At 40.0% G+C, this 27234-nt stretch overlaps 1 protein-coding gene across 10 annotated transcripts in view; it reads left to right on the top strand.

The window, feature by feature from the left end:
- The window catches only part of EPB41L3 (erythrocyte membrane protein band 4.1 like 3), a 235667-nt gene that overhangs the window by 141853 nt on the left and 66580 nt on the right, over positions 1-27234 (top strand). For all 10 annotated transcript variants that reach the window (XM_075826402.1, XM_075826400.1, XM_075826396.1 and 7 more), the window contains 3 exons: positions 9443-9485; positions 18065-18140; positions 19628-19846. In XM_075826402.1, the coding sequence (XP_075682517.1) occupies positions 9443-9485; positions 18065-18140; positions 19628-19846 (338 nt within the window). The remainder of the gene's footprint in view (positions 1-9442; positions 9486-18064; positions 18141-19627; positions 19847-27234) is intronic.

Below are 27234 nucleotides of genomic sequence, written 5' to 3'. Positions count from 1 at the left end.
AAAGACACATCATCGTTACGTCCCTTCGAAATTGGAAGATGTCCAGCACTGGCAACAGCTCAGAACAGGCATAAACCTGTGGGATCCAGGTACACCCATCTATTGTTAGAAGTCCAGCCAGAAGTGGTCTTCATGGAAGAATTGCGGCCAAAAAGCCATACTTTTGACGTGGAAACAAGTCCAAGCGACTCAACTATGCACAAAAACAGGGACTGGGGTGAAGAAAAATGGCAGCAGGTGCTCTGGACTGATGAGTCAGATGGTGAAATATTTGGCTGTAATAGAAGGCAGTTTGTTCACCGATGGGCTGGAGAGCGGTAGAATGAGTGTCTGCAGAAAACAGTGAAGCATGGTGGAGGTTCCTTACAAGTTTCGGGCTGCATTTCATCTAATGGAGTTGGGGATTTGGTCAGGATTAATGGTGTCTTCAATGCTTCGAAATACAGGCAGATACTATCCATCATGCAATACCATCAGGGAGGAGTCTGATTGGCTCCAAATTCAAAGAAGAACAAGGAACTGATGATATGGCCCCCACAGAGCCCTGATCTTAACATCGAGTCTGTCTTGGATTGCATGAAGAGACAGAAGGATTTGAGAAAGGCTACATCCACAGAAGATCTGTGGTTAGTTCTCCAAGATGTTTGGAACAACCGTTTCCCTGCCGAGTTTGTGCGCAAGTGTATCTAGAAGAATTGATGCTGTTTTGAAGGCACAGTACTGTATATTTAACTGCCATATCTCAGTCCAATGATTCATAATATATGTTTGCTAGGCAGTAAAGCACAAAATATCCCCAGGCAATGTCTAATTATCATAAATTATCGTACAAATACATATAGTAATTATACTTATTTTTATGGATGGGGTGTAATTATCCAGTATAATTATTTCTATTGCATACAAATACTGTAACGGACATTATTAATATAAATATATATATATATATATATATATATATATATATGTAGTTATTGGCTAATACATGGAAACAACTTTATTCTGCAGCGCTTAGTTTTCGAGTTTATTTTGCAACTTAAATCCATCTATTATGCTGCCTCAATCTCTCATCCATTCCACATGTCAATAGGAAATGTATGCAGCTTAGACCCAAACCACAACCGTGATTGATAGAAGAGTTGCATTCACATATAATTTACTATTATAACCACCACCCCAAAAGTGTATTACTTGCATTGACTTTGTTGAGCCATTTAGACCTTATCCTTAGACTTGATACCACTTGAAAGAACTTCCCTAGCAGTGAGGCTCATTGTTGTGTCCTCCTCTGTAACATGAAACTTGGTGCTTGAAGGGACGTGTCTTCTTCCATAATCAGACGTTTAGTTATAACAAAATGAATGTTAACTTGAAATTAAAGTTTAGATATATTGAGAATGTCTTAAAAATCATACTATTTTATTTTAAACATCAGTGTTGCCATAAGCATTTTACAGGAGATTTGGATTATTTGTGGCATTCGATAAAATGGTTCGATCATGGTTCCATCATTTTACCTAATGTGTAATTTATAAAGACACAATTTTACGCCCTTTTTCCACTCCACTTTGACAAACTGATGTACATGGTGCAAATGTTTTATTAACCCGTTAAGTACGCAGCCACTTTTGGACCAAATGACACAGCCTCATTTTTTAAATCTAACGTGTCACTTTATGTGGTAATAACTCTGGAATGCTTTTACCTATCCAAGCGATCTGATATTGTTTTCTCGTCACATATTGTACTTTGTTAGTGAAAAAATTTGGTCGATTAATTCAATATTTTTTGTGAAAAACACAACAATTTTGAGAAAATGTGCAAGAATTAGCTTTTTTCTAAATTCACATGTATCTGCTTGTAAGACAGATAGTTATACCACACAAAATAGTGACTAGTTATGTCGACTTTATGTTTGCATCATTTTTTGAACATCCTTTTATTTTTCTAGGAAGTTACAAGGCTTATAAGTTTAGCAGCAATTTCACAAATTTTCAAGAAAATTTTAAAAGCCTATTTTTTTTAGGGAACAGTTCAGATCTGAAGTAGTTTTGAGGGCCTTATATATTAGGAACCCCCACAAATCACCCCATTTTAAAAACTGCACCCCTTAAAGTATTCAAAACAGCATTTAGAAAATTTCTTAACCCTTTATGCGTTTCACAGGAATTAAAGCAAAGTGGAAGGGAAATTTGCACATTTTTTTGCAGAAATTCCATTTTTCCTGTAATACTGAAGGTTTTTTACCAGAGAAACACAACTGAATGTTTATTGCCCTAATTCTGCAGTTTTTAGAAAAATATCCCACATGTGGCCCTAGTGTGCTACGGGCCTGAAACAAAGGCCCCAGTAGCAAAGGAGCACCTAGTGGATTTTTCAGCCTTCCTTTTCTTAAATTATATTTCAGGCACCATGTCAGGTTAGAAGAGGTCTTGTGGTGCAAAAACAAAGGAAACCACCCAAAAGTTACAAAATTTGAGAAACTACACCCTAGAGGAATTAATCTAGGGGTGTAGTGAGAATTTTGACCCCACAGGTATTTCATAGATTTCATTAGAATTGGGCAGTGAAAATGAAAAATTACATTATTTCCCAATAAGATGTAGCTTTACCTCAGAATTTTTTATTTTTTTAACAAATAAATGAGGAAAAGCACCCCAACATTTGTAAAGCAACTTCTCCAGAGTACGGAAATACCCAACATGTGGTCATAAACTGCTGTTTGGGCAAGCGGCAGGCCTCAGAAGGGAAGGCACGCCATTTAGCTTTTGGAGTACAGATTTTGCTGGATTGATTTCTCGGCACCATGTCGCATTTGTAAAGCTCCTAAGGTACCAGTACAGTGGAAACCCCCCAGAAGTGACTCCATTTGGGAAACTACACCCCTAGAGGAATTCAATTAGGGGTGTAGTGAGCATTTTTGATCCCCCAGGAGTTTCATAGATTTCATTAGAATTGGGCACTAAAATGTAGCTTTAGGTCAAAACGTTTAATTCTCTCACAAATAAAGGAGAAAATGCATTTGTAAAGCAACTTCTCCAGAGTACGGAAATACCCCATATGTGGTATTAAACCACTGTATGAATACACATCAGGGCTCAAAATGGAAGGAACGCCATTTGGCTTTTGGAGAGCAGATTTTGCTGGATTATTTTTTCTGCACCATGTCGCTTTTGCAAAGCCCCTTAGGTACCTGTACAGTGGAAATTACCCAAAAGTGACTCCATTTGGCAAACTACACCCATTGAGGAATTCATCTAGGGGGGTAGTAAGCATTTTGACCCCACAGGTGTCTCATAGATTTTATTAGAAATGGGCAGTGAAAATGAAAAATTACATTATTTTCCGTAGCATTAGTTCAAAATTTTTCATTTTCTCAACAAATAAAGGAGAAAAAGCATCGTAACATTTGTAAAGCAACTTCTTCAGAGTAGGGAAATACCCCACACGTGGTCATAAACTGCTATTTGGACAAACAGCAAGGCTCTAAAGGGAAGGGGTGCCATTTAGTATTTGGAGTGGAGATATTACAAGATTCGTTTTTTTACACCATGTTGCATTGAGCTATAGTACCAGTACAGTGGTACCCTCGAAAAATTACCCCGTTTTGGAAACTAGATCCCTCAAAAAATTTATCTAGGGGTGTAGTGAGCATTTTGACCGCACAAGTGTTTTGCAAAAATGAGTAAACTATAGATGTTGCAGATTGAAAATTGCCGTTTTCCACAGATATGCCATTTCAGTGTCCAATGTGATGTGCCCAGCTTGTACCACCATAGACACACATCCCATAAATTGTTAAGCGGGTTCTCCAGAATACAGTAATACCCCATATGTGGTCATAAATTGCCGTTTGGGCACACTGCTAGGCTCAGTTGGACCACCATTTGGCTTTTGAATCGCAGATTTTGCTTGGTGTTTTAGTGGTATTTTATCTTATAATGTGGGGGCATATGTAAACTGGGCAGAGTACGTCAGGGTATATGTAAGCTGGGCGGAGTACATCAGGGTATATGTAAGCTGGGCAGAGTACATCAGGGTATATGTAAACTGTGCGTAGTACATCAGGGTATATGTAAACTGGGCGGAGTACATCAGGGTATATGTAAGCTGTGCGGAGTACATCAGGGCATAATAGGATGATGTAATAATGGGGTGAATGAGTAATCCATGGATTGGTGTGGTACACTTTGAACCAATCCTTTATACACAGGCCGGGTTTATTGGGTATTATACAAAATATCTGCGCTCCAGAATTGCCTATTCTTTGACTTCTTCACTAGCCCTAAAAGCAGCACAAGGCCCTAGTTTCCTCATCTACGCTGCATCTACGGGGTCCACCTGTGGAGTCCAGCAAATGATAATGTGGGGTATTTAGTGAAATTCTACTGGACCTAAAAAATTAGTCTGGGCCGTCATTTATCATCATTGCGTTTTGAGAGTCATAACGTGTTATTTTTCCGGTGACGGAGCTGTGTGAGGGCTTGTTTTTTGTGTAACGAGCTATAATTTTTATTGGTTCCATTTTGGGGTACATGCAATTTTTTTTATCACTATTTATTAAATTTTTTGAGAGATGAGGAAACCAAAAAACAGCAATTCTTGTTTTTTTTAATTTTTTACAGTGTTCACCGTGCAGTATAAACATGTTAACTTTATTCTGCGGGTCGATACGATTACAGCGACACCAAATTTATATCGTTTTTTTTACATTTCACTACCTTCCCACAATAAAAATACTCTTTTCTAAAAAAAAAATCATGTTTTAGTGTCGCCATATCCTGACAGCCGTAACTTTTTTATTTTTTAGTTGATATCGCTGTGGGAGGGCTTATTTTATGCGTGACGAACTGTAGTTTCTATTGGTACCATTTTGTATTACTTGCAACTTTTTGATCACTTTTTATTGCATTTTTTTTTTGAGACAAGATGACCAAAAAATAAAATACTTTAATTGTTTTTTATTAAAAAAAATTTCGGTGTTCACCGGTAAAAATAATGTGATATTTTTATAGATCAGGCCGTTCCGAACGCGGCGATATCTATTATGTATAGTTTTGTTTCATGTTTTCATTTTATTCTAATAATAAAGGAGCTGTTTTTATTAGTTGAAACTTGTATTTATTTATTTTTCTTTCACATTTTTTTTAACTTGTTTCACTATTTTTATTACACTGATCTGGGGACTTGAAGATCTGGTCTTCTGATCCCCGGTACAATACACTGCACTACTTATGTAGTGCAGTGTATCGTAACTGTCATTCTTCAACTGACAGTTAGCCTATTATGTCATGCCTCGGGCAGGACCTAATAGGCTACCGTACCTGGGCAACCAGGAAGCCTAGCAACGGCTTCCTGGTTGCCATAGCAACCATCGCCATCCGCGATCTATCGCGGGGGGGGGGGTACAGAGGGAGCTCCCTCCCTCTGTCAACCACTTCAATGCGGCGCACGCCATTGACAGCCGCATTGGAGGGGTTAAATGGCTGCGATCGGGGTGTCGGCTGTGTATGACAGCCGCTGAAGATGAAGCGTGCACAGCTCCTGTGCTCGCTTTATCTACATGGCGTGACTGTACGCCCGTGTGCGGGAAAGCACTTTGAATTGGGACGTACAGTCACGCCCAAAAGCGGGAAGGGGTTAATATGTCGTACAGCATATAAAACAATATTTCGTAGTAAAATTTACCACAAAAAGAGGTGTAAATACAATGATAAATGTGGGCCTATACTACTTTTGTACGGTTGCATACAATCTATTGCTACCAGTAAGAAGTAATTTAATACTTAGTAAGGCCTCATGCACACGACCGTATTTTTTCCCACCCGTAAATACTGGCGTAAATACGGTTCCGGTGTCACACGTATTCCACCCGTTTTGCACCAGTATTTACGAACCCGTGCCCGTAAATATGGGTCCGGTGTCACCCGTATTCCACCCGTATTTACGAGCACGTTTTTGGCGGCAAAATAGCACTGCACTAATCGGCAGCCCCTTCTCTCTATCAGTGCAGGATAGAGAGAAGGGACAGCCTTTTCTGTAATAAAAGTTAAAGAAATTCATACTTACCCGGCCGTTGTCTTGGTGACGCGTCCCTCTCTTCACATCCAGCCCGACATCCCTGGATGACGCAGCAGTCCATGTGACCGCTGCAGCCTGTGATTGGCTGCAGCGGTCACATGGCCTGAAACGTCATCCAGGACGTCGGGCCGGATGTCGAGAGGGACGCGTCACCAAGGCAACGGGCGGGAGACCGGACTGGAGGAAGCAGGAAGTTGTCGGTAAGTATGAAAGTCTTTTATTTTTATTTTTTACAGGTTTATACTGATCGGTCGTCACTGTCCAGGGTGCTGAAAGAGTTACTGCCGATCAGTTAACTCTTTCAGCTCCCTGGACAGTGACTATTTACTGACGTCGCTTAGCAACGCTGCCGTAATGACGGGTGCACACATGTAGCCACCCGTTATTACGAGAGCTCCATAGACTTCTATGGACTGTCCGTGCCGTTATTACGGCCTGAAATAGGACATGTTCTATCTTTTTCAACGGCACGGGCACCTTCCCGTGAGAAAACGGGAAGGCACCCGTCGCCAATAGAAGTCTATGAGCCCGTTATTACGGGTCGTGATTTACGACCCGTAATAACGGGAGTTTTTACGGTCGTGTGCATGAGGCCTAAAGCGTTGCTCTTCGATGGGCTAACTGCCGGGGAGTTAAGAATAATTGTCACTACATTGTCCTATATCTTTAGCTCTAAAAAAAAAACCTCCAGAAAGCTTTGGATACGTGTTTGTGAGTGGTTTTAGCAGTACTTCGTAAACTATTTACTTTTGTAAGCTGCATACTGTATTCTAGATTGAGTAATAGTGTAAGGTGCTTATTTTGCCTGTTTAGAAGGATATTCACATTATTCGACACTGTTCACCTGTAGTTGTGCTTGAAAAATCTGCTGTCACGTGAAATGCACATAAGTTATTCGCTACTATGGGCTTGATGTTGACGTGCTAGTAATCTACAGGCTGGCCATGTACCTTTCATCTTCCGTAAGTGATTAGAAGAGAGCAGAGCCTAAGGCGAGCTGATGTAGCTGGCAGGTGCATACATAATTGCCAAATAATTATAAGCTGGCCTTTGTTACTGAAATCTCTGCAAGGCACTCCAGCATTCAAGCTGTTATTAGGTTTTCAGTCACTTAGTGAGAACACCTTGTTACTAATTGCATTTACATATGTATGAACCAATAAATTGGCTTTTTTATTTTTTTACAAATTCATTTTAGCAGGACAAAACATTATTTTGAGATATTTAGTTCCAGTACTGTTAAGCCTAGTTCACACGTCGTGTATTTAACGCGCCGAAAAACGCATCAAAAACGCATGATTTAAGCTTCCCATTGACATCAATGGGAAAACACATTGTAGTGCATACGATGTTTTTTGTTTTTTTTTACGCTCGCGTGTTTAAAAACGAGTGGTGTAAAAAAAGAAGCATCTGGTCAATTGTTGGCACATAATTCCCATAGTCAATGGAAATCCTAATTATGCGCCAAAAAACACGCAAAAAACGTGTCAAAATTGCACCAAAAACGCCTGGACTTTAAAAAGCGCTTTGCAAAAACTCTAGCGCTTTTTACACGTCGTTTGAGCGCTGTGTGAACAAGGCCTTAGGTTGTTTCCAGGACATCTGTTGCGCTCCAGTACAAAAATATTATGAAAAATGAACAAAATTGAATGTCCGTTTTGGGTGATGTCCATGTGAAATGTAATGTTTTTGATCTATTAACATATATTCGTTGAATTCTTCTTCCAAACAATTTCAGCCCACTCATCCTCCTTTAAACTAAAGTTGGCTGATGACCGCATGTATGGACAAGTTTAGACTTGCTGCTACATGCCTTCGGAAACAGCAGGGAAAAGATAGGCAAGAATAAGCAAGTACCATTTTATAAATACAAGAAGATCATTGGATTCCAGACCAAAATTATATTGCAGAATGAGATAAAGCAATGTCAAACACAGGACCATTAGGACACTAGATTGGCTCATTCAGTCAGGAGAAGCTTCACCAATCTTAACTATTACAGTAAAATTAACACCAGCTCATATTGGACTGTAAATAGTCCAAACAGCTTTTATTTGGCAATAACAAATCAAGAATTTGAATGGAACTAATGTCTGAATAAGAAAGAGCACAGAAACCCATTGGACAACCAAAAGTTGAACAGGACTTCTAGAGGATCATTCAAAAGAAACAAGCTGATTTTAAAGAGGTTTTCCAGTCCTAAGAAATTGATGGGTGGGGGTCTGACTTCCAGCACCCCTGTCAATCAGCTGTTTTGATGGGGTTGCGGCGTTCGATGCTTCGCCTTCATTTCAATCTTCTTGTACTGTGAATTGCCGAGACAATTGTCGCGGCTGTTCACAGTATTACAGCCTCCTCCCATTCATGTAGGCTGTAATCCTGTGAACGGCCGCTACTAGTGTGTCAGCGATTCCCAGTGTGAGTAGGTCAGGAATGAAGGGGAAGCAGTTCTCGCATTAGCGTCGCAGTCCGTTCAAGACAGCTGATCGGCTGGGGTGCCGGGATTTGACCCCCACCGATCAGATATTAATGGCCTATCCTGAGTATAGGCCATCAATTTCTTAGGACAGGAAAAGCTTTTTAAGTCTGATCAGGCTAAAGCAATTTCGATTATATTTCCCAATTGTCAGACATTTATTGTTCATACTTTTTCAACCAACTGGGAGTGGCATTGGCTAATTGAACCTTCTTTTACATCAGTTGTTCAATCTGTACTCTGTTGACTTCAGTCTTGCTCCCAAGACAGACAAACAGCTGATTTTACCGGGAGAAGTTGCCATCTGCTGCCTATTTCCCATGTAGCGCCCGCTATAGTATTACATGCAGATATTCAAATTAATGGTTTTCCATGTAATACGTGAATGGACTGTATCCACTAATGCGAAAGACGTTGCTTGATAGCCGCTCTACAGTCATGGAGAGGTGGTCATGAGCAGGAGACCCCCTATCTATGATGTCTGGGAAGGGGTTTTAGAGATGAGACAACCCCTTCAGACATACTATCTTTTCCCTGTCTTTTTTTGCATATTGAGATCAATGTGTTTTAAATTAGAAAGCTGCTTCAAAGAACATGCATCAGTTGTCCAAGCCCTTCAGAACATAAGACCATCCCTTGGTTGAACTTGATGGACATGTGTCTTTTTTTCAACCGTACAAACTATGTAATTTACATAACTAAAATGAATGGATACACCTAAATTAGATGCTAGTGTAAACTTTGCCTGATAGAGATTGCTATGCAGTACTATGTTCTTTGTTATACTTTACAGAAATAAATATATTATACATTCTGTACATGGGGTATTTTTTTACTGTTACATTCTCAATAATTACATTTTGTTCTTTCTGTCTCCTCTTTTAGAACTGGTTGGATCCTGCTAAAGAAATCAAGAAACAAACACGAAGTAAGTTAAAACAGTTTCAACTTTCTGCAATGTTGAATAGCCGTTATTACACTGCCGTAGCATATGAGTGTGCCACCTATTCCACTCAGTGGAGAGTGCCATAAATAAGGCTGAGTGAGTAGCAATGAGTGGATCGCTTAGCCAGGCAGAAGTTAGAGAAATTGAATTTGTTTTTGGGGTGACTGCACAGACCTGACAATCATGGACACCCAAAAAGGTAAAGTGCCCTTAAATGTGTATTCTTGGCAAGAATATCTTAGAGCCATCATTCAGTACCTAATGTTTTATATTTGAAACTATTTACAAGTGATTTAATGTACTTGGTCAAATAAAAGCCTTTATTCTGGTACAACGGTCTCATAAGTGGTTGTCATAATGAGATCAAATTAATAACACTTAAATGCGCATAACACACATTGATATTTCCAATCATGATGAGAAGTAATAAGTGAAATATGTTCTGACAATATTCAACCATTATTTCTGTAGTGCATTCGAAATAAAGTAATTTTCTAAATTATCTTGAAGTAAAATTGACTAACTTGATTCAATAGACTGTACAATTTTGTTATAAGTGCCACTGCTTAGAAATAAGGAGAAAATGGGGCATTTTCTAAAGATATTCTCTGCCTAAATATATTTTGTAGAAAAATCTGATTACCAATGCAGAAAATGACATTGAGCGCCGCCAATCCGCTTCTTTGAGCTACAAAGAATGCTGCAACATTTGAAATCTAAAACCTGAAGAAGTGTAAATGCAGCTCTGAAATAAAAGGCTAAATTCACAAGTAGCGTATTTGCTGCGGACAATTTCCACAGAAAGCTACAGGAAAATCCACACCAAATTGTGCAAATTATCGTGCGGAAAACAGGCGAAAGAACACTATACTCACCTCCCCTGGCACATCCATGGCAAAGCTTCCCTAGTCCCCTCCCGTCTCTGTACACCTGTCATCTAGCGGTGACATGTGACCGCTGCAACCTGTGATTGCCTGGGAAGGTGATTATAGAGGGTTTTTTTTGTTTTTTTTTAAATTTACTTTAAAATCTAGACCCGTGGATTTTCCAAATCTCATTGTCTTTGCTGCTACTTTATTCCACTACAGATTTTCCGTCCCCAAAGACTAATTTACTTGTGGCAGATTTGTTGCAGGGATTTCTGCAACTGACCCATAATCTAAACATGCTACTTCAAAAACAACCTCATTCAAAGGTATGAAATAAAGTTTCAGAAATAGCAATTCCATCAACAACTATGCCACATGTAACCACGCAGGCTGTAACTCAAAATCTGTTCTAAATAAGTAAAGCAGTTAATTTACAAACGACTTCACTTTTTATGTAGAATATAAAACCGTGTTCAAAGATTTTATGTGCAAATAAAAAAAAGTGTGTTTCAGGTTTGAGACTATATATTAAATAAAATATGAAAATGACAATAGTAAAGAGTTCTAAATATATAGTGACAATTGATGTACTTAAAAAACCTAATAATTCATATTTTTCATACCCCATGCAGTCTCTTAACCCTGTGCTGCTGCAGCCACTTTTCTTACCCGCCGCCATAACTTTTAACATTTTTGTCAAAATAGGGGCTTGTTTTTTGCTGGACGAGTTGTAGTTTTTAAAGGTGCAATTTAATGTGCCATATAATGTACTGGGAAACTGAACAAAAATTCTTTTTTGGGGTGGACTTGGAAAAAACAGATTCCTCCATAGTTTTTGGGACTTCAATTTTATGGCGTTCACCGTGCAGACAAAGCGACATGTTAATTTTTTTTCTGCGGGTCAAGACAATTCAGACAATACCAAATTTATATTGTACTTATATTATATTGTTTGTTTTTTGTTTGTTTTGTTTTTTTTAACATTTTTGGGTGCATACAACTTTTCATTTCAAAAAGGGTAACCAAAAAATAGCAATTCTGTAATTTTTTCGCATTCACCGTGTGGGTTAAATAAAGTTATATCGTAATAGTTTGGACTTTTACGGACACAGCATTTAGGTGGTTAAATTGCCCGGATTGGAGTGATCTCCGATCTTGGCCATTACAGTGAAGTTTCAACTGTGTATGTTACAGCCGCCACTCACTGAGTATGGAGCGGGCTCAGCCCGTGAGCTTGCTTCATACTCCCCCTTCCCGGCTTTGACAATCAGTTACAACATCGGGCACATTGTGAAAATGCCATCCAGCACTTTACAGTCGTAGGCGCCTTCATGCAATTCTGCATCAAACTGTAACATTTTGTAAAAATATATGTTTGTGTAACACTCTGACCCACGCAGAGCCTGAGGCAACACAACACCTGCTAAAAATAAAAGTTCAAGATGTGCAGAGTTCATACATACCTCCTATGTTTGTCATCATGAGCATATATTCATAAAATCATCAAAACTGAAGTGGCTAAAAATCTCTGCCATCCAGATGCCGGTAAATATCCAACTCACCCCTATTGTGAAAAAAAGGTGACAATCAGAGAGCATATGTCTGCTCTCGTGGTTCACCAGAAAGGCTGTACAAGGGGAGATCTGACTAACAGGCTCTGTTATTTCTTGCTGCTCTCACTTGCAGCTCCCCCTTCCACTTCCAATCCTCTCCCCTACACAAAACCCTTACGTAAAAGTTTTCATCCTTCTCTTTGACTTCAAGTGAGTTCTGCTCCTCAAATATTGCTAGGGTTCAAGGCTTTAAAATGATACCAACAGAAAAAGCTGTAACCCTTATATTCTAGTTGTGACAATTGTATTGTACATGTCATTTTCAGTGGAAGGGTTAAAAGTTTTTTTTTTTACCCTTTGTTGTGTTGCTTCATTTCTCAATGAAAGTTACTGCCCCTGATCCAGCTCTATTATGGAATAAGGGGGTTGTCCAAGTTTAAAAAAAAATATTTTTATCTAATTCTTCTATTCATGAAGAATAAGAAGGTTTAGAAATTAATTGTTTAACCCCTTCCCTCTTTGGCCACTTTTGACCTTCCTGGCAGAGCCTTATTTTTCAAATCTGACGTGTCACTTTATGTGGTAAGAACTCCAGAATGCTTTTACCTATCAAAGTGATTCTGAGATTGTTTTCTCGTGACATATTGTACTTTATGTTAGTGAAAACATTTAGTCGATAAATTCAATATTTATTTGTGAGAAACGCCAAAATGTAGAGAAAATTTGATAAAATTAGCGGTTTTCTAAATTTAAATGTTAACTAGTAACTATTTTGTGTGGTATTCCTATAAATTTTACAAGCAGATACATTTCCCACATGTCTACTTTATGTTTGCATCCTTTTTTGAACGTCCTTTTATTTTTCTAGGACGTTACAAGGCTTAGAACATTAGCAGCAATTTCTCTCATTTTCAATCAAATTTAAAAAGGCTATTTTTTCATGGACCAGTTCAGTTCTGAAAGTGGTTTTGAGGGCCCTATATATTATAAATCCCCCATAAACCACCCCATTTTGAAAACTGCACCCCTCAAAGTATTCAAAACAGCATTTAGAAAGTTTATTAACCTTTTAACCTTTTCACAGGAATTAAAGCAAAGTAGAGGTAAAATTTTCAAATTTCTTTTTTTTTTGTTCGAGAAATTAATATTTAATTAATTCTTTCTGTAACACAGGTTTTACAAGAGAAACACAACTCTATATTTATTGCCCAGATTCTGTAGTTGTTAGAAATAGTGCGCTAATGGACTGAAGCACTGGCCTCAGAAGCAAAGGAGCACCTAGTGGGTTTTGGGGCCTTCTTTTTATTAGACTATATTTTAGGCACCATGTCAGGTTTGAAGAAGTCTTGTTATGCCAAAACAAAGGAAACTCCCCAAAAAAGACCCCATTTTGGAAACTACACCCACAAGCAATCCATCTAGGGGTGTAGTGAGCATTTTGAACCCACGTGTGTTTCATATTTTTATTTTATTTTTCCAATAAAATGTAGCTTTAGCTCAAAATGTTTCATTTTCTCAACAAATAAAGGAAAAAAAGAATCCCAACATTTGTAAAGCAACTTCTCCAGAGTACGGAAATACCTCATATGTTGTCATAAACTGCTCTTTGGGCACACGGCAGAGCTTAGAATGGAAGGCGTGCTATTTGGCTTTTGCAACGCAGATTTTGCTGTATTGGTTTCTTGGCACCATGTCGCTTTTGCAAAGCCCCTGTGGGACCAAAACACTGGAAAGGCTCCAAAAGTGACTCTATTTGGGAAACTGCACACTTTGAGGAATTTATCTGGGGGTGTAGTGATCATTTTGACCCCAGAGGTGTTTCATAGTTTTTATTAGAATTGGGCAGTGAAAATAAAAAAATTTTTTCCAAAAAGATGTAGCTTTAGCTAAAAAAAAATAATTTTCTCAACAAATAAAAGGAGAAAAAGCACCCTAACATTTGTAAAGCAATTTCTCCCGAGTACGGCATTACTCCATATGTGGTCATAAACTGCTGTTTGGGCAGTAGGGCTCAGAAGGGAAGGAGCGCCATTAGGCTTGTGGAGTGCAAATTTTGCTGGATTGGTTTCTGGGCGCTATGTCGCATTTGCAAAGCCCCTGTGGGACCAAAACAGTAGAAACCCCCCAAAAATTACCCCATTTTGGAAACTACACTCCAGAAGGTATTCACCTAGGGGTGTAGTGAGCAGGTGTTTTCCAGAAATTAGTTTGCACTAGATGTTGCAGAGTGAAAATGGGATTTTTTTCCATAGATATGCCAATATTTGGTGCCCAGCTTGTGCCACCATGAAAAGTAAACTAATTACTATGCTGTGTTTCCAGGTTTTAGAAACCGCCTACATGTGGCCCTAATCTTTTGCCTGGAGGATCGAATCTACAGGGCTCAGGAGTGAAAGAGTAACATGCAAAATTGAGGCCTAATTTGGCGACTTACAAAGTATTGGTTCACAATTGCAGAGGCTCAGATGTGAAATAATAAAATAAACTCCTGAGAAGTGACCTCATTTTGGAAAATACAACCCCCTCAAGGCATTTATTAAGGGGTGTAGTGAGCATTTTCACCCCACAGGTCTTTTCCATAAATGATTGCGCTGCGGATGGTGCAAAGTCAAAATAGCAATTTTTCCCAAATGTGCCATTTCAGTGACAAATATGTCGTGCTCCGCTTGTGCCACTGGGGACACACACCCCAAAAATTGTTAAAAGGGTTCTCCCTGGTTTGGCGATGACATATATGGAAGTAAACTGCTTTTTGAGCACGCTGTAGGGTTCAGAAAGGAGGGAGCACCATTTGGCTTTTGGGGCGTGTATTTTGCTTGGTAGTAGTTTTGTTTAAAGTTTTACTGGTATGTTAGTTTATAATCTGGGGGCATATGTGAACCGAGTACATCAGGGGCATAGTTAGGTGGTATAATAATGGGGTAAAATAATCCATAGATGTTGTGTTATGCTGTGACACGATCCTTTATGCACAGGCCAGTGTTGCACTGATAAATGGGGTCCTTTCTTATCCCCCTTTTGGTCCACACTTAGCAGCTTTGCAGTTTGGGGAATTTTGCTGGGAAGTGTTGTCCTGGTATAATACGAGCACCCTCGCTTCCAGCAGATATGTTTGGGCTCTCCCCTTCCTGGTTCACTCATTTTAGTGCTTTGATAAATCTCTTGAAACAAGAAATGTTCCCCTCGGGCCTGCACAACTGCATATTTTCTTTCCTGACTTATTGGAGCCTTAAAGAGGCTCTGTCACCAGATTTTGCAACCCCTATCTGCTATTGCAGCAGATAGGCGCTGCAATGTAGATTACAGTAACGTTTTTATTTTTAAAAAACGAGCATTTTTGGCCAAGTTATGACCATTTTTGTGGTTATGCAAATGAGGCTTGCAAAAGTCCAAGTGGGTGTGTTTAAAAGTACAAGTCCAAGTGGGTGTGTATTATGTGCGTACATCGGGGCGTTTTTAATACTTGTACTAGCTGGGCGCTGTGAAGAGAAGTAACATCCTCTTCTCTTCAGAACGCCCAGCTTCTGACAGTGCAGACCTGTGACGTCACTCACAGGTCCTGCATCGTGACGGCCACATCGGCACCAGAGGCTACAGCTGATTCTGCAGCAGCATCAGCGTTTGCAGGTAAGATCGACTTACCTGCAAACGCTGATGCTGCTGCAGAATCAGCTGTAGCCTCTGGTGCCGATGTGGCCGTCACGATGCAGGACCTGTGAGTGACGTCACAGATCTGCACTGTCACAAGCTGGGCGTTCTGAAGAGAAGAGGATGTTACTTCTCATCAGAGCGCCCAGCTAGTGAAAGTATTAAAAACGCCCCGATGTACGCACATAATACACACCCACTTGGACTTGTACTTTTAAACACACCCACTTGGACTTTTGCAAGCCTCATTTGCATAACTACAAAAATGGTTATAACTTGGCCAAAAATGCTCGTTTTTTTAAAATAAAAACGTTACTGTAATCTACATTGCAGCGCCTATCTGCTGCAATAGCAGATAGGGGTTGCAAAATCTGGTGACAGAGCCTCTTTAACTTATTTTATTTTTTCATAGATGTAGTGGTATGAGGGCTGTTTTCCTGCAGGACGAGCTGTAGTTATTATTGGTACCATTTTTGGGTACACCTTTTTTTGGGAGGCAAGGTGACCAAAAAAACAGCAATTCTGATACGTTTTTTTTATAGCGTTCATCACGCATCATAAAGTACATGTTAACTTTATTCTGCGGGTCAGTACGATTCCAGTGATAACAAATTTATAGCACTTTTTTATTTTTTTCAACTTTTTGCACAATAAAATTACTTTTGTAAAAAGAATGGCTTTTTTCTGTCGCCATGTTGTAAGAGCCATAACTTTTAAATTTTTTTTTTTCGTCGACTGAGCTGTATGAGGGCTTGTTTTTTTGCGAGACAAGCTATAGTTTTTATTGGTACCATTTGACAAAGACGAAGTGACCAAAAAAACCGCAATTCTGGCAGTAGTTTTTTTTACGGCGTTCACTGCGCGGGACAAATAACATAATATTTTTATAGTTCAGGTCGTTACGGATGCAGCGGTACCAAATATGTATGGTTTTATTCTTTTTTTTTCAATAATAAATGACTTGATGAGGGAAAAAGGGCGATTATGTTTTATTTTATTTTTTACAACTTTTATTTCTACTTTTTTGACACTATTTTTTACACTTTTTTTTTCGTCCCACTAGGGGACTTGGAGGTCCAACTGTTTGATGTTCTAATACATTGTACTACCTATGTAGTGCAATGTATTAGAACTGTCACTGACAGCAAGCTGATCATAATGGCAGACAGGAGGCTAATGGCTGCCGATTTTATACAAACCACTAAGATACAGCGATCGCTGCATCTAAGGGGTTAATGGCAGGAATTGGAGCTAGCATCTGAGGGGTTAATCGGCCGGATCGGAGGCTAGCTCTGGTCCTGGCCGTTACATCAGGGTGCCAGCTGTAACATATAGCTCGCACCCGGTGGTGATGGTGCGGGCTCAGCTCCTGAGCCCGCACTATCACTGTGACGTAATGGTACTGCGCTTTGCGGGAAGCCCTGCCCGACATCGCCATATATATACGGCGGATGTCGGTAAGGGGATAAAATAAACCTCCCTCCTGTTTCCGCAGGTAAGCATTGCAGCAGCACTCCGTTCTGCACATTCAAAAAGAAATGCCCAATGAAGGAACATTAAAATATGGTCCAGAAAACACAGAATAACAAAACAGGGCAACAAAGACCACCAGAAAAATAGGCTCAATCCCATATATAGAAAGGTCACATTTCACTGGATAGCATACCACGATTCAAGTATGTAACAATGCAACAATAGAAAGATATGTATAGAGAGGGATCAGGTTTTTTTATTTTTTTTAATTCAACAATGCCAATTAGAACACAAGTGTGAACCAAAGAAAAACAAAAACACCGACTTCAAACTGTTCATGTCATCACGGGGTTCTGTGTTTTCAGGATAGATGATGGATATGCAAGGAATTCCATGGACTTATAGTGGGTCCGTCAGGCTTCTGTGTGTTGTTTTTTATCCATGGACTACTCTTTTCTGTTTATCAAAAAAAAAAAACAATCAAAACTTGACTGAATTAAACCTCACATATCACAAAATGACCATATTCGTGTTTTTGCTGTAATGTACATCTTGTAATAAGTACAGATTCATTGAAGTGTCATGCACTTTAGTATTATTTCCCCCCAGACATGTGCACTGGCACAACTCTAATTACACTGCCTCTCTGCCATATTATCTCTCTTATTTTTAGCTGAAATGTGCTCTGATGTGTCACACTCTCTGCATCCTTCCCAGCAGCGTTCTCACCCATCACTTGTATTTTCACTCAGATCTGGATTTTACTGCTTTTCTCTACAACATAATGACCTTGCGTCTTCCAGCGTATATCCCTGCTGCAGTCCTGATAAAGTAGTTCTGCAGCATGCTGGGCCTCAAATGATAGAATACTTGCTGAAATCTTGTGTCTGCAGGCGTCTCTGTATACCTCTGCTTGTACAACTGACACTGAAATGGGCATATTACTTGTTACGTCAGACTTTCGGGGGAATAATCTAATAAAACCAGTTTCAAATTATTTATGGTCTCCTTTTTTCAGATGGTTCTTGGCAGTTTTCCTTTAATGTGAAGTTCTATCCACCCGATCCCTCTCAGCTTTCAGAAGACATAACAAGGTATACATATTTTCTTTATAGTGCTTTGTGCTAAAGATTTTTTTGTTCTCTTGCAGCCAGTCACAGGAGTCTAAATGGCTATAAAAGTGGCTTGTATTTTCTTTTTTTTATAAAACCTTAGAAAAGTGGATCATAAAGACCATTGAACAGAGTACTTGTCAATACAGCTAGCTATCTTGAGGATGTAAAAATGATAATGGTTGTTTTAATTAGCAGCTCTAGCACAGCACTATGCCCATTAGTAGTGGCACTGGTGCCCTTCATGAAAATCATAACTTTACCAAACGTAGACTCTTGCATATGTCATCAGTTACAGTCCATCTAGTCAATGAATCACCACCAGAATGTCATTAGATTGTTCCTCATACTTTAATAATTGTAATGTAAGCTTGATTTATGGCACACACATGTGCAGCATTATTGGCAGGCATTGTTCATCCGTCATGTAGGTTGTGTTCAGGTAGTGCATAAGGAGTGGATGGCAGATGACTTTTCTGTATTTCAGACACCCTTTAGTAACCGGTCTGGATGCTTCGATGTCATCTTTATGGATTTGTCCGTCAGCACTACCTGATGTCCTGTAACTCAGGTCATTCGTATTGAAGTGTGACCATAGTGACTTGAATGCATTTGATTGGGTCATGTGAATGGAAGCACATCTGTATTATTTATACCATGATTGATGATTTATACTCAGACTGATTGGTGTAGTAAACATATGAAGAATGACATATCTATATTGTCTTATTATGTTCTTTCTTTACTTGCCATAAATATAGTAAGCAAATTCCATTACTGCTATCCATTTCTGCAGTTTGTGTCACCATGGAAAGTAAACACAGTTCTGCAGAGGATCAGGTTAACAGGGTCTGATTTTAGACTCCCTAAATAAGCCGTAATGAATGCAAACACTGCACACAAGATAATTGTGCTATTGTAAATAGCATCCAATCTGCCACTGGCTTTTGATGTTCAGTATCCGTGTTGGTAAGAGCACATCATTGATGCAATGCACTACTGCTTTACGTCTCATTTTTGGTTTACATGAATACATATCCCATAAATTCATATTGTAAAAAAGCTATATATCACACAATATATGTTAAAATGTAGCTAAATGTTTGACAAACCTCTGACATGTCATAGTTTGGATTGATGGGGGTCCGATCACTGAGACCCGCACCAATCGCTAGAACGAAGCAGCTGAAGCGCTCGTGTGAGTTCTCAGCCACTTCATGTCTGTTCGGATTTTTCCAGAAAGCCGATGTATCGGAGTATGGGCTCATAGACTTTCTATTGAGTCCGTACACCGATACACACTAAAGAGCAAATATTTCTAAAATAGTTTTCGATTTTCTTTTATTTATTATTAACTGTTATTTATCGCGACTTCTATGAAGGTTACACATTTATTGTGACATGTCAGATGGCGATCACTTTGTTTGTTGGTTATATGATGATGTGACTTTTCCTTTATCCCCATACAGGTATTATCTTTGCTTACAGTTGCGGGATGACATTGTATCAGGGCGTCTCCCATGTTCCTTTGTCACACTGGCTCTCCTGGGATCTTACACTGTGCAGTCAGAACTCGGAGACTATGACCCTGATGAGTATGGTAGTGACTATGCCAGTGAATTTCGCTTTGCACCAAATCAGACAAAAGAACTGGAAGACAAAGTTGTTGAGCTGCACAAAAGTTATAGGTGAGAAAACCAATTTAGTGTTTGCATTCATTTTATGGTCTTAGTTTAGAAAACCCATTTTCATATACCCTCTTAGGGAATTCCAAGTCTATAGAGGGTGGGGTCCCCAGTTCAGGATCTTCATCTCTTGGCCAGAGTTGGTAAAAGAGCGTCTTGTGTTCCTGGGGACATGTCCTGCATTACGCAGACAGCCCATAGACTGGAATGGGCATTGTGTAATGCTTAAATTCTCCTGTGGTAGCGCTGCAGGGAAATAGAACGCTTACTGCCAGTTTTCCCCACAAATAACAGATGATTGCTAGGAGTTGCAGCAGGGCAGACATTTTGTGATCAGTTTATTGTCAAGGTCCTTTTAACAACTAGGGATTGTCTAAAGTGGAGAGCCACTTTATATTCCAATCAATATCATGTTATATAGTGTAAGCTGATATAACAAATGTGGTGCTTACCTTTAAAAGCTTTATATACCACTAAATACAGTGGACCGTTTCTCTTTTTAAAAGAAGGATCTTTTAAAGGATTTATCTGGGTTACTATAAATACAGCTCATTAAAATTAGCACATGAAGTGCACAATTTTTTTATGTATCTTAAGCAGCAATTGGGTCTCCAAGAACAGATCTTTGGGACTTAATTGCTGCATGACGTGCACTTATGCATTCATTTTAACTAACATAATTTACATAAAGAGAAAGGCCCCCTGTAAATAAAAATAAAACATATTTGAATGGTCAATTTCTTTAGAGCAAGTAAAAGCAGTACCGATGGGCACCACTGCACCGCATCTATATTTGAATTTAAGAGAACAGAAAATACATTGATTCTTCTGTAAACATAGTTTCCTTCACTTAAAAGGCTCAGAAAATGGATGCTTGATAACACTAAGTGATGTAATTTTAGTTTTATACCAATGCATAATTCACATGTGAGTCGTCATTCACGTTTATAAAATGAAAAAGCCTAACTAAATATAATAAATGCAATGGGTATGTGTAGCGTCCACGGCCGTGGACCGTCTGGATTACTCACCCCAACGGCCGCAGCCATGGATCTGTGAGCGCTGGCCCGCATCTCCTCCCCAGGAGACGCCAGCGCTCGTGCCCAGCCTTAAAGGGCCAGCGCGCGCACATGAAAATAATCATCAATTAACCCATGATCACCCTGGACTATAAAAAGGGCTCTGCCCTTTCACTCATTGCCTGAGCGTTGTTGTGTTAAGTAATATAGGATCGTCAATGATACTTTGCGGAGGCTCCACGGTGTCCTCTGTTTCAAATAACCTGGACAGGGCATAACCAGCTGCAGAAGTGACTAGTTAGCAAGAAGAGGGAGACAGGAGAGGAGAGGGAGACACAGAAGAGGAAAAAGACACAAAATATGAGAGAAAGGAAACACAAAATGGGAGAGATGGGGGGACGCAGCACGAAAGAGGAAGAGTAGTATAAACTGAGCTTCCACTTCTTGACTTGACCGGCTCTGCAGATGCTGAACCCGTAAGTGAAGAGGGGATACTGTGCTATAAGGGAGAGAGATTGCTGCGAGAAAGGGCTACAGAGGCAGTAATCAGTGGAAGTACTGAGAAGCCTGTTTGTTGTCGGTGACGGTGCCCCCTTTACTTAAGAGTGGTGATGCGTCCTGTGCAGCCGCCAAAGTCGCACACATCTAAGGCCGGCTCTGTCCGTGTGCCATATAAAGCTGCATGATTATGGCAGGGCCCCATGTTTTACTAAGAGTACTGGCTGTACTGCCCTGGTTGCGAGGGTCGGATCAGATATTGATGGCCTATCCTGAGGATCAGTTTTACTTCACCTGATAACCCTTTAAAGCCAAAACTATGCCGTGTCCTTAAGGGGTTATTTGTGCAGGTCGTGGTGAATGTGGCAATACCTTATGTATTATTATTATTATTTTTTTTTATAGTTTACTATTTTTCCAGAATAAAATATTTTTTTTATGAAAAAAAAAGGGTTATTTTCATTTTTTTCCCACTAGGGGACTTGAAGCTGCGATTGTTTTGTTATCTGTGTAATGCTTTGGAATACTTAGGCACTATTGCTTTGGAATACTATCAGTGTTACACTGACAGGCCTATGGCATGGCCTAAAAGCTACCATTGGCAGTCCTGGGATCTTTTTTTTAGGCCCCCGGCTGCCATTTTAACCCATCCGGGGTGCTGATGGGCTGTCAGAAGCAACCCACTCCCTCTGTCAAACTCCTTAGGCGCTGCGGTCACTATTGAGTTAAACAGCCAGGATCGGCGTTCTCTGATCCCAGTCGTTATAGCGGGTTGTTGGCTGTATAAGGGTGCCGTCAAACGCATCAGATTTTGGTGCAGACATTTTCAGACTGAAAATCAGTTCTATTTATCTGAATGGGGTTGTTCCTGCAGCAGGTACATGGCCTTCTGCAAGTTCAATTTAGATGAATGGAACTGATTTTCAGTCGCAGAAATTTCTGCAACAAAATCTGCCATGTGTAACTGCACCTAATGAAGCCAGCACCAGCAGGTGATTGTGTTCACACAGCTCCTGCCTGTACTATCACTGTGCCGTAATAGTACGGCGATTTTAGGGACTCACCCGTGAGCCTGCGACGTACTATTACAGCGTATGACTAGAAAGGGTTAAACATATCTCTGATGACCTCTATGGCTCATTTTCCTCAGGCCATCTGAACTATTTTTGTTGAATGCCAGATTAGTGGGTATTGTGGACCATCTGGTAATGGATCAGTGGTTTGTACTTTACAATGTAAAGTTGGCGTGCTCAGTGGTTAGCACTGTTGCCCTGTAGCAAAGAGTTCATTGGCTTAAACTAAGTATAAACAACATCTGCAAGGAACTTTTATGTTCTCCCCATGCTTGCATGTTTTTCCTCCAGGTTCCACCCCTACTCCAGAGACATCCTATTAGATTAATTGGCTTCCTAAGCCCTATTGGGCTTGTTAGGAAGGGAAATCAGACTTTGAGATCCGCTGGTGACATGGACTAGTGTTAAAGATGATGGCACTTTTTACACAATAGGAAATAAATCTCTGGGATCCATCAGGATTCGTTGTGATCTGTTTCAAAAACTGATCCATCATATCTTTCATGGATAGGTAGAGGGAACAGAGCCTAAGTTTTTACTTAGTACAATAAAAAAAGAGAACTAAAGCCTAGTTCATATCACGTTATAGGTCTAGTTCACATTACATTGCTTAACGTGTCCATGGGGCTCCATTGGTTTGAGAGAGGCCAAAAGAGTGTCCTTATGGTCGGCTTTTATACATCGGTATAACTTTCTTTTTAAAGACTGGAATAGCTTAGTAGATTATGCTATTCCATCCTGAGGGATCCCGCTAAAAAATGTACTGCGTGGTATACGTTGTTTTTTTTTTAACATGGGAGCCTATGTGTGAAGGATGCCACTGTATGGCATCTGTCACAGGTACACGTTAAATGTATATCTTGGGGAGCTTCCCAAGGGCCCTGGGAAGAGCATCAGGTAGCACTCAGTCTGGGAATTTCCACCCTGGGGAATCCCCTGACGCCACTGTTTATTTATGGACATTGATGTCTGGAACTTTCACTACGGAGTCCCTGGCCGGAGCCAGGGTTACATAGTTACATAGTTTGTACGGTTGAAAAAAGACACATGTCCATCAAGTTCAACCAGGGGATGGGAAAGGAGGGAAGTGGGATGGGAAAGAAGAAGTAAAAAATTTCTACACATAGGAGCTAATATTTTTTTGTTCTAGGAAATTATCTAAGCCTTTTTTAAAGCCATCTACTGTCCCTGCTGTGACCAGCTCCTGCGGTAGGCTATTCCATAAATTCACCGTTCTCACAGTAAAGAAGGCTTGTCGCCTCTGCAGGGTGAACCTTTCTTTTTCTAGACGGAGGGAGTGCCCCCTGGTTTTTTGAGGGGGTTTTACATGGAACAGGATTTCACCATATTTTTTGTATGTGCCATTCATATATTTATATAAGTTAATCATGTCCCCCCTTAGTCGTCTTATCTCAAGGCTAAATAGGTTTAGTTCTTTTAATCTTTGCTCATAACTTAGATTCTCCATGCCCCTTATTAGCTTCATTGCTCTTCTTTGTATTTTTTCCAACTCCAGGGCATCCTTTCTATGAACTGGAGCCCAGAACTGGACTGCATATTCTAGATGAGGCCTCACTAATGCTTTGTAAAGTGGTAATATTACATCCCTGTCCCGCGAGTCCATGCCTCTTTTGATACACGACAATATTTTGCTGGCCTTTGAAGCAGCTGATTGACACTGCATGCTGTTATTTAGTTTATGATTTACAAGTACACCCAGATCCTTCTCAACAAGTGACTCCCCCAGTATAGCTCCCCCTAGGACATATGATGTATGCAGGTTGTTCGTACCCAGGTGCATAACTTTACATTTATCTACATTAAACTTCATTTGCCAAGTGGACGCCCAAACACTTAGTTTGTTTAAATCTGCCTGTAATTCATGAACATCTTCCATAGTCTGAACTATATTGCATAGCTTGGCGTCATCTGCAAAAGTAGAAATAGTGCTATTAATCCCATCCTCTATATCATTAATAAATAAGTTGAATAATAGTGGTCCCAGCACTGAACCCTGGGGTACACCACTTATAACTGGGGACCATTCAGAGTAGGAATCATTGACCACAACTCTCTGGATACGGTCCTTGAGCCAATTCTCAATCCAATTACAAACTATACTTTCTAAACCTATAGTCCTTAATTTACCCAGTAGATGTCTATGAGGGACAGTGTCAAATGCCTTTGCAAAGTCCAAAAACACTATATCCACAGCGGCCCCTCTGTCTAGGCTTCTGCTTACCTCTTCATAAAAACAAATCAGGTTGGTTTGACAGCTTCTGTCCTTTGTAAAACCGTGCTGGCTGTCACTTATAATACTATTTATTGTCACATAATTCTGTATATAGTCCCTCAATAGCCCCTCAAACATTTTCCCCACAATTGATGTTAAGCTTACTGGTCTATAATTACCCGGCGAAGACCTAGAGCCCTTTTTGAAAATAGGCACCACATTTGCCCTGCGCCAGTCCCTTGGCACTATACCAGTCATGAGAGACTCTCTAAATATTATGAAGAGGGGGACAGAAATAACTGAACTAAGCTCCTTAAGAACTCTAGGGTGTAACCCATCTGGTCCCGGGGGCCTTGTGTACATTTATTTTATTTAATTTAGCTTGCACCATATCTACATTTATCCAATTCAGTATATCAACTGATATATTAACAGCACTGGCAGCGGCTACATCAGCTGCTCCTTCTTCTGTTGTATATACAGAGCGGAAGAACCCATTTAGTAACTCTGCCTTCTCTTGATCCCCTGTGACCAACTCCCCATTACCACTATCTAAGGGTCCTACATGTTCTTATGGCATTGTAGCTCCTGACATCACCGTCCATATATGGACAGTGAAGTCCGGATCTTCCCCAGGCACAGCGCTTCAGGTTCAGGGGGTACGAGTGACGTTTTCCACTGTATAACTACACAGTGGAATATGTTTTAGCTTTCTGTCGGAGGTATACGTTGGGATGTGAACAGGGCCTAACCACTACGAAGTGTCTACTATGTTTTAATTTTTTTCTGGATGTTTTCCATCTGTTTCTTGAGTACATATAACAGCCAGATGGATACAAACTCAATAAGAGCTCTCAACAAAAGATCATTTAAGTGACAGAATTAGTCCAGGGAAGCGGGGAGCCCAGGGAAAGGAAGAATCAGGCTGCAAACTAGACAGTCTGGCTATTCTGTGTTTTGGGGAATTCAAACTTCAAAAAGGAAAATAAGCAATGTAATTGATTTTTACAATACAAAGAACTTCAAATCTATAATCTGCTAAAAATAGCGTCTTTTGTCAGGGAAATTCCCTTTGGGAAGCAGAATATTGCTGTACAGAAATTTACAGTGAAAAGGCTTATTAAATTACAAAAACCCATGAACAGGCTAGAGTTTCTGGTTTTTATTTTGCTATTATAAATGCCACATAAGGCTGATTAACATATATTGTGCACGATGACACATGGTGGTTGTCTCACTTATAAGCTGTAAAGGATCTAAAGTCTTCTGTGGTTGCATGCATGTATCAAAACCAAAGCGGATTTAGTTCATTGCAATGTAGTAGGTGAAATGCATGGCTGTGTCCGCACCACAATCCACAATGAAATTCGCATGTAACATATACAGATTTCATCATAAATTTTGGTGCGCGTATGTAGACTGGTTCACCAGCGTAATATTTAAGCGATGTGTGAACCGGCTTTGCATTGTCAATTATGTCTATTTAGTGGGGCAATTTTAATGGGAAAGGTTTTAAATCACAGGTGATGTAGTTGTTCACTCTCCATTTTCTTCTTTATCGCCACAGACCACCATAAATACTTTTTTAAGCCACGACTTGATCGTGCCCCACACAGTAAAAGTTTGTGCCCCACATGTATACAGTGCCTCCTTTTGGCCCCAAACAGTAGTAGTGCCCCTTTTAGACCCCACACTGTAGTAGTGCCCTCATTTTAGGCCCCACACTGTAGTAGTGCCTCATTTTAGGCCCCACACTGTAAAAGTCCTTTTCTTTGTGCTCCACACAGTAGTATTTTCCCCTTTTAAGCCCAACACTGTAATAGTTCCTCTCCTAGTGCCCCACACAGTAACAGTTCCCCCTTAGTGCTTCCACACAACAATAATGCCCCCTTTGTTCTCCCCACACAGCAATAATCCCCCTTTTTGTGCTCCTGTACACATCATTAGTGCCACCTTTTGTGCCTTCATACATCGAATTAGTGCCCCTCTTTCACAGAAATATTAGTCCGAAAATAATAAGAAATTATACTCCCACAACCTGCAGAGTGTCTGGGACCTCTACGGCCTGTGCTGTCATTGGCCCAGCACAGGCCGCCTGCTGAGCCCAGATGCCTGTGGCCTACTACACAGGTGGCTCCCTGCTCCACCATAGTTTTTAACTGAAGTTGCGTCCTGAGGACAAGTATACAGTTGAAAATGGTGCCGTCAACCGGAGGCCAGTGGAGAAGCACCGTTTGCCCTATGATTAAAGTGGATGTGACATTACTATAAGCAATAGATATATATGCATTTGTAAACTTGTACTTCAGTAGCCATTATGGCTTGTACAAGCTATATAATATATAATTTATCTTTTATTTGGACACTTTGGGGCATATTTACTAATACTGCCTAAGTTTTAGATAGCGTAAGCTTAGACAAGGCAGTCAAAAATGTTCAAAATTTATGAAAGTGGTTCATGCTTATGATACATTTTGTGCATCTTGCTAGACATGCTAAACACTTTTCCTTATACCAGCCACAGTATTAGTTGGCTTAGTCTACTGTGCCAAAATTTTGGTGCAAAAT

The sequence above is a fragment of the Rhinoderma darwinii genome, chromosome 5 (genome assembly GCF_050947455.1).
Source record: "Rhinoderma darwinii isolate aRhiDar2 chromosome 5, aRhiDar2.hap1, whole genome shotgun sequence".
Taxonomy (NCBI): domain Eukaryota; kingdom Metazoa; phylum Chordata; class Amphibia; order Anura; family Rhinodermatidae; genus Rhinoderma; species Rhinoderma darwinii.
The sequence above is the reverse complement of the archived record's forward strand: the minus strand, read 5'-3'. Positions and strand labels throughout refer to the sequence as shown.